Source organism: Cucurbita pepo, chromosome 11, assembly GCF_057944985.1.
Source record: "Cucurbita pepo subsp. pepo isolate OVF chromosome 11, ASM5794498v1, whole genome shotgun sequence".
NCBI lineage: Eukaryota > Viridiplantae > Streptophyta > Magnoliopsida > Cucurbitales > Cucurbitaceae > Cucurbita > Cucurbita pepo.
Window position 1 is genome coordinate 15,793,987 of NC_141808.1, and position 17,820 is coordinate 15,811,806.

The 17,820-nt window shown below is 35.3% G+C and overlaps 1 protein-coding gene and 1 non-coding gene across 4 annotated transcripts; one reads left to right on the forward strand and one right to left on the reverse strand.

Annotated features, from left to right (window-relative positions):
• Nucleotides 1-148: 148 nt before the first annotated feature.
• On the reverse strand, nucleotides 149-17,553 carry LOC111805230 (putative manganese-transporting ATPase PDR2). 3 transcript variants are annotated; one of them, XM_023690192.2, is made up of 22 exons: nucleotides 17,405-17,553; nucleotides 16,999-17,295; nucleotides 15,466-15,558; nucleotides 14,435-14,637; nucleotides 12,321-12,393; nucleotides 11,983-12,155; nucleotides 11,720-11,891; nucleotides 11,180-11,284; nucleotides 10,986-11,096; nucleotides 10,792-10,878; nucleotides 10,535-10,717; nucleotides 8,410-8,460; nucleotides 8,192-8,317; nucleotides 7,278-7,357; nucleotides 6,315-6,423; nucleotides 4,623-4,751; nucleotides 3,535-3,600; nucleotides 3,267-3,338; nucleotides 2,126-2,277; nucleotides 1,870-1,981; nucleotides 1,672-1,788; nucleotides 149-1,516 (listed from the first exon to the last, which is right to left on the reverse strand). In XM_023690192.2, exons 2-22 carry the CDS (start codon nucleotides 17,245-17,247, stop codon nucleotides 404-406), a joined length of 3,576 nt encoding a protein of 1,191 aa, XP_023545960.2. In that variant the 5' UTR covers nucleotides 17,248-17,295; nucleotides 17,405-17,553; the 3' UTR covers nucleotides 149-403. The 3 variants fall into 3 exon arrangements, with proteins under 3 accessions (XP_023545960.2, XP_086984411.1, XP_023545964.2); XM_087128285.1 differs by lacking the exons at nucleotides 16,999-17,295; nucleotides 17,405-17,553 and adding an exon at nucleotides 16,094-16,230; XM_023690196.2 differs by lacking the exons at nucleotides 14,435-14,637; nucleotides 15,466-15,558; nucleotides 16,999-17,295; nucleotides 17,405-17,553 and adding an exon at nucleotides 12,951-13,147.
• Nucleotides 14,795-14,896, forward strand: LOC111806239 (U6 spliceosomal RNA). Its single transcript, XR_002816789.2, has one exon. It is a non-coding gene; the product is annotated as a U6 spliceosomal RNA (small nuclear RNA).
• Nucleotides 17,554-17,820: the final 267 nt, after the last annotated feature.

The following is a 17,820-nucleotide window of genomic DNA, read 5'->3' on the forward strand; positions in this document are numbered from 1 at the left end:
GAAAACGCCAGGCCCCCAAAGGAGTGGATTGTGAGATCTCATCGGTTGAAGATGAGAACAAAACAAATCTTATAAGAATGAGAAAACTATTATTAATAGACCTGTTTTAAAACTATAAGACTAACGACAGTAACAATGCACGTAAATGTAGCATCAAACTCGGTAGGACCAATTCATTAGATTAGGATTTACATCGTTTGAATTTGAAAAAAAACATCATTCCAACCAAAAGTTGTCAGTTTAAGACTACCCATAAACAGAGTCTACACCTAAATTTTATAAGTAATTTTGACAAAATTCCACCACTTAGTAAGGCCTCAGTGGCAAATATAAATCATCATATCCTTCTTTCTATTGCTACAATACATGGGCTCAATCCCATTCTGCTACAAAAAAAATTCACTCACAGCTGTTTCTTCTTCTCCAGATTCGCAGCCGCCAGTCGTTGTCGCTTACGCCATGCCGGGATTTTACCCGGGAACATCCATCTCAATAGTCTTTCCCAGGAGTAACAGCACAAGAACATAAGAAGTGCCCAAGCTAGAAGCTTATCCCTCAATCCCGCAGGCAGTGGAACGAGTTTCAGCCAGTCGTTGAGATCTCTGAACAAATCCGAGGTAATAACGGTGAAGAAACCAACCGCAGCCAAGAGAGCGTACAGGAATGGCTTATTTTCGGATACGCTCTGGTTGAAGGGATGACCCATGTAGTTTACAGCAAAGGTTGCCACCTGAAGCATCATGCTTACCATGTATGAAACTGTGTTAACCAAGTTGGGATGAAAGTCTGAATCTGGCTCTATACATTCATCAGGCATGTGCTTTTCGGCTTCTTTCACTGAAGACATCAAGAAAAATAAGTGGATAGCAAATTGGCCTAACAGAGAAAGGAGAACATAAGAACAAAAGATGTGTGGATGGGGGCGTTCAGCTGAAAGTGTTGGAAGGGGGCGCGCATGTGAGATGAACAGAAAGAAGGCTGCTGTGAATACTCCACTGATGGTCGCTTGAACATCGCCAAGCTTTACACCGTCCAAATACATAACACTGAGTACATAGGCGGTAGCGAGGCAGTTGAGACCGAGTATTTTAAACATCTGAAGAGTTGTCACCAGAGTACTTCGACCTTGGCGAATAATGTCCGTAGTCGGGGCAACAGAAGCATGCTTTGCTGTGAATGGTGATGCCATGGATGCATCTCCAAGCTTGACAATAGGGGCGGAGCGCCCATCACCCTCTTCATTTAACTCATCCATAAGTTTCTTTAGCTTCTGTCTTTGCATCTCCGCAGGTGTCCGTGCGCGGTTACTAGCTTGCTCAGTAGCAGAATCCAGTTTTGCACTACCTTTGCTTTTTGAAGAACCTTCTCCAGCTAGAAGTGGTTTTCCTGATGATTCGGATGAAAGCTTAGATTTCTTCGACTTTGCAGACCGAGCAGCGTCGTCTTTAGATGCTTCTGAAGAAGACTTGCCACTTTGAGGAGGGACAGCGTTCAGGAGAGCAATTCCTACATGGGCCTGATAAACAAGGAAGGGAATTATAAATGCTATTTAGAAAAGGAATTCATCTCAAACATCCAAGTTAAATGTTCTAGCACAAAATCTATCTGCTGCTCCACATTAAAATTGTTAACGCCCTAAAATGTAAGTCGATAAACATCTTAAGACAAGACCTGTTTCAAAGCACCAACATCGTTCGTTCCATCCCCACACATCAACGTCATTCTTCCTACTGTCTTAAAAGTGGTCAATATGAGTTCTTTCTGCTCAGGAGCAACTCTTGCAAAAACCTGATAGACCAGTTCAGATATACGGCATCAAGTTGGCATCATTGCAAGAAACAATACTCTTACAAAAGAGAGATCGAGAACCTTAACGTATGGAATAACATCCAGCACAGTGAAGGTGCGTTGTAGCATTTCGATGCAGTCACCTCCAATACACAGATCATACATCTCTGATAAATCTCCCACCTCTTTCTCTCTGACGAAATATATATGAGGATAAAGAAATCATGTAAATGTAAACACTAACATATGTGGGAAAAAGATGTAAACCAGCACGGTTGAGAAGCATGGGAAAAAAAGTAGAACCAAAGTGAGGACTTCAAATACTCATAAAATTCACCTGTAGGGAACTGTCTGTAACTCATCTGGGGAGAGCCATTCATATTCCTCAGTTCCCTTCTTTGAATTGAGAATTAAAATCTGCTTTGAGGTAATATGAACTTGGCTAGCTACGTGGCATGCTGTTAAAGCTTGGTCACCAGTAATCATTACCTGATACAACAGAAAAGCATGTATTTCACTCAAGAAACTTGCTTCAGAATGATACAGAAAGGGATTGAAGATCGAACAATTTCAAATCATTTATTTTCAACGACTTATTAAAAGATATGGAATATATATATTTGTAAGGAACCAAACTTTTATGGAGAAGATGTAGGAATACAAGGGCATATAGAAAGAAATAGGTCCAATAGGTCCGAAAAAACGGGAGTCCATACTTGTTAAGGAAAAGACTCCAATCTAAAAAAACAAGACCAAGATCAAAATTACATAAAGGTAGTGACCGACATCCATAAAGAATGATAGGTAGGTTGCAAATATAGGAAAAAATTACTAAGCAGATGGCAGAATCCTATAAGACATGACGAGGCCTACAAGACTGCCTTGATAAATCAATCGAGTTTGCAGTTACATGATATACAAAAGAGACCAAAGGAGGTAAATAGAGGTTTCAGGGATCAAAGAAAATTCTTACGGCCATGGTTAGAGTCCAGATGATATTAAAAATTCAATGGACGTGGACTTCCTAATTTGAGTTGAATCTTTGTACCATCAGATCAATTAAGACTACACTTAGAATGGCTCTGTCATAAATTAGCGTGGGTTGACCTTCAGATTCTATTGAGAATATAAGAACTAATAATTGAGTATATTTTCCAAAAGTTATAGTTCTCGTAATGTCTTGTTCATCCAGTTAGATGCTTAATCCAGAAAATCAAATTTTCGAAGAATAAGAGTCTTTCACTTCGGAGTGCATAAACTAAAGAACATAGTCAGTTTCACAACAGAACAAATCCACTGGTACTGATTAATTCATACTACAGCCTCTCATCATAGACGCATAAAATGAATAATGGAAAGAAGATTAGTTCCTTAAGAAATTGATAATGATGCTCTTAAACCTCACTGATATAGTAAACCAACAAGTATTTTCTATTAGTCACAATTAAGTGGAAATAATTAGGCTGGATAAACTGTACCAAGTCATGGGATGATCCTTTAAGCTCAGATAATATTGTAGCCGAATCTGCTCTAATTGGACAATTGAACACCTGGAATGTAATTAATGAACATTAAACAAAAGAGAACAGAAACGAAAGAGAAACAGAAAAAAATAGCTCTAATTGCAAGCTGCATATTTCGTAAGAATGGAGAATCATTTATGGGTGGACAAAAAAACGAGTGGGTTTCCAAATGATTAAAATCAGATGTTAAAAATGAAACAAGAGAGAGGAAGTCCCTGATTACCGCAAAACCTGCAAATGTAAGGTCACTCTCCACCACGTCCCTATCCAGGGCTCTAGCTTCACTAACCTACAATATTGGAAAGAAATAGAAACCAGCCAGGTAAATGAAGCATTTATATAATGAAATTACAGATTTATTTACATTCCATTTCAAATAGTACATAATATTGATGACAATGACAGCAATAAAGAAGACAATGACAATGATCCAAGGAACATGGACACAAACATGAGAAAATCCAGACAATGAGATATAACATTTTCTAAGAAGTTGGGTCATGGGCACTTTCAATGAAATATATTTTAATATACTTTTCCACCTATTAATACTTCAATAAACTACAGAACTTCCATCTTCATCTACTCAATCTAAAGCAACTTTAAATAACGGTAAATAAAGTGTGTATCTTCTTGGACAAAATGTTATTTAACAACAAAATAAGAGCAATTTCCCTCAAAATATACATCTTTACAAAGGGGAAAAACACAAAAAACTTGATCTGAACAGTGAAAATTACTTTTACGCAGATTTATTAATAGAAATATAATTATTTTTTTTCGTTTTTTATTTATTTAAATATTATTGTTCAGTTCCAATAGATTTTCATCCTTCCTTGCATTAAATCTAAGATCCTTACGTGAATAATTTCACTTGATTAAAAGAAGACTTTTCTTTTTCTAACGTTTCTATGAATAGTTTTGTTCATTTTCTCTGTTGCATGTGTCACCCAATATATTCCCCTTCATGCTCAAATATGGCCTTAACATGTTCAAGATTTTACAAGTAATTTAAAAGATCAGAGATTTCAATCACACGTCCAGCATGTCTCCAGTGTATGTTCAAACATGCTTGTGCGGATAAACAACAATGTGCTCAAATAAAGTGCCCATGTTTCCGAAACAAAGATGGTGATCGTGAAAATCACAGTGGGAAAAATAACCCAAAGAAAAAAATGAAACTGTCAACTAACAGGGACAACTAAAATGGCAACGATGATGTTGGCCAAAACATACAAAATAGTGAATGGTCATTTTAAATTTATGCATAGATGTGGAAGGAGGAAGGGGGTGATGGGACGAATATCTTACTGTCATGTCTGGAAGTGATTTGTAAGCAAGAGCAAGGACACGGGAACCTTGTCGTGTATATTTCTTATACGTCTCAACATAAAATGAAGGTATATCCGTGAGCCTCTCCTGGATGGTTTCGGGGGCACCCTGAAATGAAGAGACAAGGTTTATTTAAACTGGGGAGGTTAAAACAATTATTTGCATGGCAAATAACAAACTCGACATGTAACTCTGGTGCTAGAATCTAAATACTTATATTCAGGCCAATGTATGCTAGATGTGTCCCTAGCATGTCCTAACATGTCTGAAATTAAATAACAATAACATCATTCTTTCGTTTCATCCTTGTGTTCCCAAATTACATTCTTGATGCAAATCTATGGGCGTATCTTACCAGTTTCGTGAAGAACTCAAACACTTAAAGTGTTCATACTTCATGAAAGTTAATACAACTATGAAACAAAGAATTCATACAATTTTCCACCAAAATCGATTTCAATATAATCAAATTGCTACACCACACCTGTTCATTCTAGCCTCTAATTGAACTTTGGCAAGCGAGCTTTTCTAAATTTTATGGCACAAGAGAAATAGGAGGGTCTTAATGGGTTTAAGAAGCCTGGGAAGGAGGTTTAGGGAGCGACCATTTCCCCGGCTCTCTATGAGCTTTCTAAGAGATTTGCAGTTGATCTTTTATATTCTATTCTTAACAACTAGAGCAGTTTTCTTGTAATTTTACCTTTTCTTCTCTTTTTATTAAATCCATAAATTTCATTAATAAAAATGAAACATACTAAAAGGGAGGAAGTCCTCCAAGAATAATGGGGTTTCAGAAAACCCCTCCAATTAACACAAATATTGCTAAGCATATCATTACAAAATGATCTATCTAGCATACACCAAGTAGTTGATGCATACAAAATTAGAACATATGGATAAGTGGGGTTTCTCTTCGTCTTCCCGAGGTTCTATTCTTCTTGTGGCTCTTCTTGTTGAAAAGTTTCATCAATAAAGAGAGAGGATCAACCACATTAGGACTGCCCAACAATAATTCCATCATGATCAGTGGAATTAATGATTTTTAAGGCATTTGGAAATTTCAAATTAAGAAGCGGATCATGCACTAAGGGTCCCTTAGAACCAACAGCTACTTCGTTCAACTTATCTTTATACAACAAAATAAATTCATCTTCCACCGAATTTGAAAAGTCTTTGAATGATAAATCACCATGAACTTGGAGTATCAACAGAAACTATATCACCAAAACAGAGAGAGAAACTTCTAATGCTACCATCCTTCACAACAATTTCTACTGGAATGAAGTCATAAATGTTCTTCTTAACTTCAATTAGGGCAGTTGAAAGAAAGTTGCTAGTTATATTGGCATGGCTTTTGTTCTGTTTCGTCTCAGTTGTCGTTTATTTGGGCCATTCTTTTTCAAAGCCCCTTTATTTATGCCTTCACTCAATTTCATGAAAGTTGGTTTCTTTTAAAAAAAATAATAAGTAAAAGAATCTAGCCTCATTTAAAAGATTGGTTGTGCTGGTTTTTTTTTCAGTTACCCATTGTATATCCTTTCAGATTCTCAATGAAAGTATGGTTCTTCATCCCAAAAAGGAAAGGGAAAAAAAGTCTTACTCGTGAAACAAGGTAACTAGAAATAAATAAGTCTAACACGTATGATGGACATGAAGAGGAAACAATCAGACCTTCACAAATGCAAGAAATTCCTCTTGAAGGCGTACAACAACTGCCATTCTCTTCAAATGTGAAGCAAAGTGGTGCCTCTGAACAATCTGGACAGCGTGCCCACTTCCCCTGCAATTAATTAAAAACAAATTCTACAATGAAAATAAAGAAAAATGCATAGCCATGCAGAGTTAGATGACTATAAGAACTAAATGTCTCACCTAGAGAAAAACAGAAAGAGCAGTTGCTGATGCACAAAACTTAAAGCAGGAGCATTTTTTTTTTTTTTTTGATAACCCAAAATATGTAATGAAGAATGAAGAGGATAAGATAAAATGCTTGAGTAACATTGAACGTGAATTCAAAGTGCATGGATGACTGTTCTAAAAAGTAAAGGCACGGGCATAAAGATTGCACAAAGTACAATCGTAGCATCTACCTTCCGTGGAAATGTCTATGTAGTTTCACTCAAATGTCTATGTTATGAAATTTGGCATGGCGTGTTTGTGTACGGAAGAGAGAGAGTTAAAAACAAGTACATTGCCACTTATGTGTATATCTAAAGCTTCTACTAAGACTTACTAACCATCATGGGGACCCTAAACAAAGAGAAAAAGTAAGTTGAGAAACAAATGGACTGGATGAGAGTAAGTCTACCTCTTTCAGTATTAGCAAGCTTGGGTATTAACATTCGAGGGAGGTGAACAAAAAAAACAATTTATAACCTCAAACAAATCTAAATTTGTATCTTATCGTTGACAGTTTGACCATGGCCCAACGTGCAACTTTTTACATGCTGAGATAATACATGTAAACATAAAATTTAAGTTATAAATTTGATCATATTCCATAGGATATCAGATTTAAACTAAAACTTCAATCAATTTAAGGAATCTTTCTACATTATAATTTACATATATAAGTACATCGACACATAAATTTCATATGTTTGTGGAACCTTAAAAGAAAGGAGGGGAACATACTTTCTGGGAATGGCTTTCTCATCAGATTTGTAAGCCCAATCAACTCCCTTGAGTGCAGCCTTTTCAAGAGGATCCCCCACCTATCGAAAAGTGAGAACAGATAAAGTAATGTTCCTAGATGTAATTTTAATATGAATGTTGAATGAATTTTAAAAAAAATAAATAAATAAATAAATAAAAAGAATATATTTTGACACGTGCAAACAAATAAATACCCTTTATCTAAGTCTGCATTTGAATATATATCTGAAAGGTACTATATGCAAGCAGGACCATCGAATCCCCCTTGACAGAAACTTGGGAACCATTATTATGTGAAAGTTTTTGGTTTGGGATAGTTCGGGTTATTTAGTTTTCAACATTTTCTTTCAAGAGGGATTGGATGGTCCTGCTTGTATATAGAATATATATTCACGATTTCTGTGAACATAGAAACTATAATCTCTGTCACACAACCTTCTCAACCATGAAGTATTTGGGTTGGGATAGTTCGAGTTATTTACGTTATTTGTTCAAATTCTTAAAAGAGTAAGAAATAATAATAATCCACTAAGAGAAGCCTAGAACGAAACACCCGGGCCAAGGCCACTCCAACATAGAGGGAATGCATTTGGTCAAAGGTAGCAGGAGCGGTTTCAAAATTGAAATAAATGTTTAAATACACTTGCTCCAAATGTATATCCAACAAGTGCTAGCAAAGTACAAGGTTTGGATGTCCAAGGCAACGTGTTTCATGAGATAATGTCAAATCAACCCCATTAATAACAACCTTTTCAAGCAGAGATTCCCACCCAGTTGAAAAGTGAAAACCAAATACAGTGTTCCATACGCAATATTTTGTAAGAAGCATATTCACGCAAACTTTTCTTTTCATGGATAGATATATCAAGAATTCAAGAACGAAGCTAGCTTACCAACTTGTTGTCCACAAACACCAATGCATGGCAAGAAGCCAGAATTTCAACTGTGCGCAAAGACACACTAGTCATGTCAGTTTCCAAATCCTCCTTATCACTCACCCCAACTACTCCTCGAAACTCCTACAGATGCCCAGATAGTGAAGAATAAACATCTTCAATAGAATTACATAATGGATAACTATTTCCGTATGTTGAGTTCAATATGAACAAACCATGTCATCTGATGTCAACGTTCCTGTTTTATCGAAACAACAAATATCAACCTGCAGAAAAAAAAAACAATAACAAAAAATTAATTACAAATACACACATAGAAAGGTACTAACATGCCAACCAAACAAAAACAGAATAAAAGCGAACTTACGCAACACAGATTTATGAATTACAGCTCTAAAAAGGCAATACATCAACACAAAGCCAGAACCAAAATCAACCGATATCAGAGCTACAAAATAATATTAAAAAAACAATAAAAATTACAAGCAGCCCCAATTGTTGGCGATTAGATGTAAACTTAAAGATAATCACAAACAAGTCTAAGACATTCAACCGTCCAAAGTCAGTTAAAACACCAAGGAAAAGCCATAATAAACTGCAACAAACTACAAGTCCTTGATAGGACCCGGATCTTGAAAATAGAAGTAAACAAGTAACATTGAAATTGTATTACAAAATAAAGAAAGAAGATATTACAATATCCAAGCACTTCGAGAGGCCAAAACTTACCCAAATTTTACCTCTCCATTTATAACCAACTCCCTCACTAACGTAATGTCTAATGACAAACATGCGCAGATAGTATCTTAATAATACTGATATTAATAATCCTTTGGTTGATACTAATATGAATAATCCTTTGGTTGAATTTCATTCAGGAAATAAACACCCAATCTTTTCTTACATCTATTTTTCTTTTTATCACTTGGTATAAATTGAACGCTCCCTTTGTAATTATAGTTCATCTTCTCTAATAACCAATTGGAGACGTTTGTTTATAATCCATTAGATAGGATCTCATATTTTTGTAATTTCATTCAGTCAATGAAAATTTACAGTTTCCTATAAAAATAAAAAGCATCTTAATAATACTAACATTTTTTTTTTTTTTTTTGAGAAGAATATATAATACTAACATTTCCCAACTAATATTCCTCATATATATACAAATAGAGACTGTTCGCAACTGTGTTATCACCATTGTGGCTCCAACATAACATTCCTTGTAAATAAGAGCTCTATTCTTAATCAATTTCACAAAGCATTTAAATCCTCAAGTGTTTGGACTAGATAGCATGCACCTTGACAATTCCCACGGAATAACCGCCGAACCTTAATACATTTAATTGCGAAGGTAACTCACAAATAAGTTCAATCTTTTTTATAAAAATATATACTTTTGTGGTTTTGTACAGTTTACAGCCTCTAAACGAGGTAACCAACACAAAATTTTGTATTAACTACTCTCCTTGTCAACCTAGATTGTACGGTCTTCTTCTTGTACATCCTTTGGTTTGGGGAGGGATCCTTGTCCCTTTGTCCTTTAGGTTGTTGGTTTTGTGGAATTTAGTGTTTTATCGTTTCTTATTCAAAAGAAAAGAAAAAAAGGGTAACACATAGTATGTTAAATCCTAACCCGAACTTAAACTCAACTCAGTCCCTCTAAACCATTTATACATAGCACTAATTGCTCATCGTGGTTAGTATAACTCTCTTCTTCTTTAGGCCTGCCTTGCACAAAGAACTCATAGGAGCGCAATAATCTGCCTTTACACTACCAAGCTACTTAGAATCTATCGTCTCTCCTCTTCCAACAATTTGATATCATTTGGTCCCACCACTCATCCATGCCCAACGCCATTGACCAGCTTCTTTGGGGATGTGCAGTCAATATTGTTTTATAAGAAATTTGAAGTAAACATGAACTTTCAATAACACAGGTAAAACCATTAAAAAAAAAAAAAAAAAAAAAAAAAAAACTGGAGATCATGCTCTTTAATGACTCTTGGTGTATGGCTTCCACTCTCTTTTGTATTTATGATATTTACCACCCATTTTTGTAATTCTTCTTTCATTAATGATAGTTTTGGTTTCTTATCAAAATAAGATATTTCCCAATGGAAGCTTTATAATTTTGTAATGGCATGACAACTGATAGAAAGTTGTCTTACCAGTTAATACGTCAAAGGTTGGAAATACAAAACAATGAATAAATATATCATGTATATGATCTGAAGATAAATTAACGATCTCACATTGTGTAAAGAAGAAAAGAGTTTGAAGTGGACTTAATTGCAAAAACAGAGGTGAAAATTCACTAGACAGGCGGAGGCAGACTACCTTTCCAGCAAATGGTATTCGGAAAGGCTCTGTACAAAATATTCCCCGACGTGCCAGAGCAATTAATGATGTATTAACGGCTATTGACAGTTCCATTGGTAGTTCAGGAGGAATTACAGAAGTGATTATAAGTGAGCAACTAAGGAAAAGCTTGTACTTGCTTCTCGTGGGATCTTCCAATCCCTGCATCGAAGAAACTAACTTCACCCTATATCATTGAGATCTACAACTTGAGCACAGAAAGTATTTCACCATACCTTTACAAGTACGTAACCAGCAGCTATAACGGCAAATACAACTAAGAACATAATAAATAGGCCACTTTCCCAACTGTTAGCTGTAACCTACAATTGGAGAAAAAGGTAAATACATATATATTATCGTATCTTGGACAATAAGCATAGTACAAATTTCATTACAGTTGCAAACCAATAAATGTCAAATTAGTTACCCTCTCCGTAGAAAATAAAATTGTGCGCATTAGTTTCCCTTGACTTGTTTCGAAACCAGTCCTCAAAACAACTGCCAGGCAGCCACCATCAGGGGTTCTAAGAGGAAAGGTCTGTTCCACCCAATAAATCATAAACATGAGAATATTCACAAGATCAAAACTAAAGACACCAAATTTCTTTTAAGAAAAACTACCTTATCTGGAGTATGCTGCAATATTTTGGTCCCACCAAATAACATATGACTTTTGTCTCTTTTAGCTGATAACTTCTCCTCAATTCCTCTCCCAGATATTGAAACCTGGGAAGGTAAGCTCTAGTTAATGTGGTTATGAAGCATAGATATAAAATTTTTCATATCCTTCTCAACCCTAATAAAGTACCCCACTCAGGAACTTATTTAAATAACTCAGCTTCACATTAATATTATTTAACAAAACTATTGTATAGATACTATAGGTTAAGTATGAAAAGAATACCTAGCTGAAATGCTTTCTTGAAATTTGAGTTGTAACTTTTCAAAACTATTCAGTACTTGAAATTAATTCTAGGTATTAACTTGCAAGTATACATTGCTTCAGCTTTAGGGAGCTATTCAGTTATGATTGTTGTAGAAAGTATGCTATTTTGTACATTCTGAATGTTGTCAGCTCTTCTTTTTCGTCTTTTACTTTTTTTTTTTTTTGGAGGTGGGGGGTGACAGAAAAATAAAAATACAAAATACAAAAAGAAACACCTTCCATTGTGGTGTAGACTCCCCAGTAAGAATGGCTTCATTAACAATAGCACTTCCAGCCAAGATAAGCATATCAGCAGGTACAGACTTATCTTCACCACTCCGACCAGAATCACGCCCTACAGAGACAACATCTCCTGGCAAAAGCTCAGTTCCAGGTAGCTTCACCCACCTAAGTTACACCATCACGTTTACATGTCAAGAAGCAGAGTCGGGGGAAAAAAAAAACAAGATAAATAGTCCAAGTGGTAAAAATGACATACTTTCCACAACGATGCACCATTAAGGTCTGAGTATCCACTCTAACACGCCTTAACTCACTTAAGGTCTTTAACCGACTTTTTGCCATTGTTGACTCAAACATAAACAGCATAAACAGAGTAAACAGGCTGTAATACCAATACTCATCCAAACACCATAGCCCCACACAAAAAACCTGGGAGAAGGCAGAAAAGGTACAGCCGTAAGAGAAATATTAAAAAAAAATGCCTCTTAAAACAAATCAAGTGGGGTTGTTGGGGGTGGGGGGGATAGAGGGGGAGAGAGAAGGGAGAGCAACTATAAAGTAAACACAAAATCCCTTGGATAAAATAGAGTCAACCTGAAACACAAAAAATGGTTCCATACACTGCTCTTTCATTAATTTCACGAACGTAGGTTGTGGATACTCAAATCTGTAAAGCAAAAAATGAAGAGAAAAAGAGCATTAAACAAACTATTAAAGATAATAAGTCTGTAACAAGGATCAGGTTCCACAACTTCAATTCCTCGCATCCAATAATAATATCCATATTATTATTGATGTTTACAAAAAACCTTCCCATTTTGCAATGAGGGAGGTATAACTATAGGAAGTAAAAATATTAGACAGTTTACACTAAGAAATAGTTTGGTAAACAACATTGTCAAAAAGTTTTGTATACAAGTCTGTGTCTTTTCTGCAAACATTCTCTATTTTCTTTTTTTCCACATATTCCAAAAGAAAACCATGATGAGATGTCATATCCTTCACTTCCCTAAGAAATGTGAGATGCCATCTGAATATATTGAGAATCATTGTCCAAAAATTTTGGGCGTATGTTCATTGCATAAATAAGTGGCTTTGTGATTCGTTTTCTTTGTTACATAATAGACACCAATTTGGAGAAAGAGTGATGTAAGGCATTCTTTTTTGAAGATTTTCACTTGTGCTAATGGCTTTATGCGCTATTTTCCAAATAAAGAACTTTACCTTTTAGGCTGATGTCCTTTCCATACTGTCTTTGCTAGCGCGAGATTTATTACTTCTACTTTTTTTCCCCATGTTCATCATCAAGGATTTTGTAGAAAAGACCCCGTCAGAGCTGGGGAGCCAAGTCAGTCAGTCCGCTTCGTTTGACAATACCACAGGGAGGTCAAGGCTTAATTCAGTCCATTTTGTTGCTTCATTATCCTTTAAATTCCTACAAGCTTCAAGTCCCATAATTTGTCTTTAAATTCCTACAAGCTTCAAGTCCCATAATTTGTCAACAACATTCAAAGTTTCTTTGATTGTGGCTTTTTTGCTATGTGAGAGCCTGTATAAAAGTGGATACCTCAAGGCTAGCGTGGTGTTTTCAATCCATGGGTCGGTCTAAGATGATGTGTTTTCTCCCTCACCCACCCTATGGCAAGTTTGGTTGGTGATGAGGTTTTTATATTTTTTTATGTACTTCCAAGGCCCTTTTATAAAAGATCGAGGGGTTGATTTTTGTTTGATGTAGAAGTATATTTGACCTTTATAAGAGTTCTCTACAAAGCCTTTTTTTCGTAATGATATCTCCATATCCATTTGGCGATGAGAGATTTGTTCTTCTTTTTTATCGAGAAAAGACCGAGGCCTCCCTTTTCTATTGGGAGGTTTATAATATTCCATCGAACAAGTCATCCTTCCACAGGTAGTTTCTGAATAAAGATTATTAATGATTGGAAGGCTTTTCTTCTGCAGTTCTTTTGGAAGAAAATTTCCTCCACCCCAGCCTCTAAGTTGTTTCCTCCTCTTTCGTTCTTAATACATTGTTTCTCATCAAAACAATAATAATAATAATAATAATAAAGGAGGCATATAGTACAATATCAATTTGAAACAGGGAATAATGACAGACTTTTTAATGAATGTTAAAGACACCAGATACAAAAACACGAAATTTTGGTGAGAAGTAAGAGGCTTGGTCTCATAAAATTACCGAAAGCCCTTCTAATGATGTGTACACGTTTCAGAAACTTCATTTGCAGTAGGAGTCCACAAAATGGCCTTCTTGAGTATTTTTTTAATCCAAAAGTGTATAGAAAAAATGGTTAAGAGACGAACCAAGTAAAAGATGAGAAAACATAGATTTGCATGAAAAATGCCCTGAAGCATGTAGCAATCATTTTCTCCCCATCTTCCCTGACATAAAAAGTCTAATGAAGTCCAACTGTTAACTGATACTACTCAGGGTTTTCTTGGTCCAACATATTCCTTCTAAATGATAGATATCAAGCAAACATTATCAGGAGAACTCAAGTTACTCAATCAAATAAGTGGAATGGTGTACATTATATGTAAAATGTATTATGGAAACATTATCTTTGCTATTTCACAGATGTAAAACATTATCAAGCCATTCAAGCATGCAGCAGTCAATTGTAAAACGTCCACATTTAACCAAAGCACAAAGTAATAAGAGTAAAAGTGAATCGCAAAAGAAAACCCACATATTGCGTCCCCATTTTTCAACAGCAGCTACAACTTTAGGCTCAGAGCCATAGCCGGTGTTCTTTAGATAATAACCAACAGTTTCTTTTGTTGGGTAAGGAAGCTTGCAGAAAGTTTCCTTCTCCTTCGAATAAATAAATCTTTGTTTTCTGAAATCAAAGTAGATCTCCTCAGTATCCACTGCAGATGCAGAACCGGCCAGCTGCAAAGCAAAGAGTTAAGGTGACTGATAATGAAAAGAACAGATACTAGAATTTTGAAAAACAAGGTCAGAATCAGAGTGCAGGGAAGACTGTACACCCGAAGAAACAGTTCTTCCCTTTTCTATGAAAATCCAGTTTTCATTTCTCAATGAAAGAATATGCAATCAAATAAAATTGGAATTGGAATGATATGGAGAAGATTAACAATGCCCTTGCACAAGGATGATGCGCACGAACCAATAAATAATCCAAAAATACAATGGAAATAAAAAGTAAATAAATAAAAAGAATTCCAAAACAAAAGGAACAAAAAAAAAAAAAAGAGAAAAAAGCTAACAAACTACAATAATTACCCATGGGACAAATATCTTGAAGTAAAATCTGTTCCATTAAAAATTCATAATTTTTAAATTTCGGTGTCCATGTAGAACTCATTTCACCCTCGTAATTATAATGGTCTCCATAACAAACAACAAGAAGACAATCTGATGTATACTTGCTAGTTAAATCAAAAATAATTTGTATTCTTATTTGTTTGAATTGTTTAACTAGGTTAGTAGAAGGTTATTATCAGGATTGACCTTAGATTAGTTTATTATTATGTTGATAATTGTAAACATTCATCTACCATCAAAAGTGGTCCTCGTACATAAATGCTTGCTGATTGACATTTTCCACTATATATTTTGACGTTCAATAAAAAATAAAAAATAAGTTCGCTCATTCAAGATCTTGATATGCACCCCACGCTTTATCAAAAGTAAATATTTACAATGCCTAATTTAGAATTTCAATCAAGATCTTGATATGCATGCTTAATCACTTACAATCTTACGAAAATGAAGCTGAACAATTTCTTTCGAGCCTGAAAATTTTGCAGGAACTATCTTGCATGTATCAGCATGGTAAATATCATTAACCTGCATCTCAAAAGAGCATCATGCACAAACATAAGATACTTACAAACTATATTGCTTTCATTCAAATTAAATTTTAAGTCATAATCACAACTAGAATATTAGGCAAGTACGTTTCAAAAATTTTAACGAATCCGAGTAATAAAGAAGTATGAGAAAAGAGATCAGTTTGAACTTTAAAAATATAAAATTTCTAAGTGAAAACAGTAGAAAGCACGTCAACCATGGAGAAAATGGTTTTTCCTTCTTTTCTCTCTTTGATGGGAAGTGATCGAGAATTATATCAATGCGACAAAAGGGAACAAGGAAACTTCCTCCCATAGAATACAATCATAAAAAGACTTTCCAAGTCGTGTAAAGACTACAAATTACAAAGAACCCTTGTGGTTTTAGCTCCGCCAAGGAGCCAAATGTTGTATGACATACACAAAAGAACCCTGAGTATTCACCTTCACCTCAAAAATTCTAAGGTTCCACTCCTTCCATGTTAACCAAAGGGTAGCTCTCACTGCAAACATCCAAAGGACCTAAGACTTACCATCAAAATGCATCCCCATTCCCCAGCAGAATTTGCATCAGCCAATCATCAACTCTTGGTACACACAAGGGAAGTTCAAACTCATTCAAAATAGTTCAACACATGCGGGGAGAGAGAAGGAGGAAGAATAAGCAAAAGTTAAGCAAAACAACACCATCAGGGTTCTATGCACAGACTAACAGAAGTTAACTGGTGTAATAATGGTGGTTAATAAAAACGTTCCTTAGGCAGATTGGAAGGGAATTTTCTAAGGAGGTTAAATTTGATCTGGATGCTCAACCATGAAAGCGTTAATAAATCATATACAATGATAGACTAAATTACCTATGTGAAAACATGGCTTTAAATCCAAGTTGTGCGTTATCTGTATGAGAAATAGGAACGATCAAGCTCAAATCATTCTCTTCGTTGATTAAGCAATAAGATTTAGACACTCATCCAGTGTTCCAAATTTTCATGGTGACCACTCAATCAAGGGTAATATCTCTAAACTGGTAACCAGAGATAGGCAAAGTGTGAAGATTCCATGCACTAATGCTGAAAATGCAATCGATTGGGGACTATGGATAGAAATATATGAAAGACTATTCAATGGGAAAAGTACTCAATCAAAGAACAGGGATTCTAATTTCCAACCAAGCTCCATGAAATTCAATCAGAGAAAATGGGTAATTTGTGAACTCCTACTGAAAGTCGAACTATTGAATATACACCCTCAAATCCAGCAGAAACATAGAAAGATAGAAAAAGTAATATTTTACGGTTATGCTGCACATATGCAGCTAAACATACTGCAGGCAACAACATGACAAGTCTACGTCTCAAATGCAATGGCAATGCATAAGCATCATCAAATGCAAGTACGAAACCAACGAAAGAAAAGAATGATGGTTGTAGAACGGCACCTGACTGTACTGAACAAAACATTTGAAATCAACCGACCAAGCAGTGAAAAGCAAGACCAGAACATGAAGAGCCGCCAGTCCACCTAAAACAATGAGAGCATCCCCGAAGTCTATACTAGGAACAACGACGGCAAGCCAGGCCACATAAAGAATGGCGAATGGCCACAGATCCAACCGCCATGCCCAGTGTTTCTTCCTCAACAAGTCAACTCTCTCGACCACCTTCCCGCCCACTTGGAATCTCAACATCTTTCACAACTCTGCAGCTCAATTCGAAGATTCGCAAACGTGGACCATCTGGTAATCAATCCGTAAGTGTAAATCGATCAGGTTGAGATCATGAAAGAGAGAAGAAATTGAAACGACGAATTGAACTGAGACCGGAAATGAACGAATCGGAAAATACCAAAGAGATCGGCGGGAAGCGATTGAATCAGCAGAGCAGCTGGGTTTTTGTTTAAGAGGATGAAGAGATGGTTTTAGATTCCTTGCTTATTTTTTTCTTTGCTTTTTTTTCCTTTTTTTTAGCTCACTTTTTATTTTATGCATTAATTAATTATAAAACATTGTACCATATGAAATTTATAAAATTGGATTTTTGTGTAAAAAAAAAAAAAAAAAATTATTTTTTGGTGTTTTATGCAGATTTTCAAATACATTAAATTAAATGGATTTAACACAAATATTTATTTGGCATTTTATTTAATGCTTTGGATCTTGTGAACAAATTAATAAAAAATTTAAAGAATTTAAAATTTTAACATTAAAAAATATGAATTTTTTTTATAAATATATTAATTCTATATTATAAAAAAAAAATGG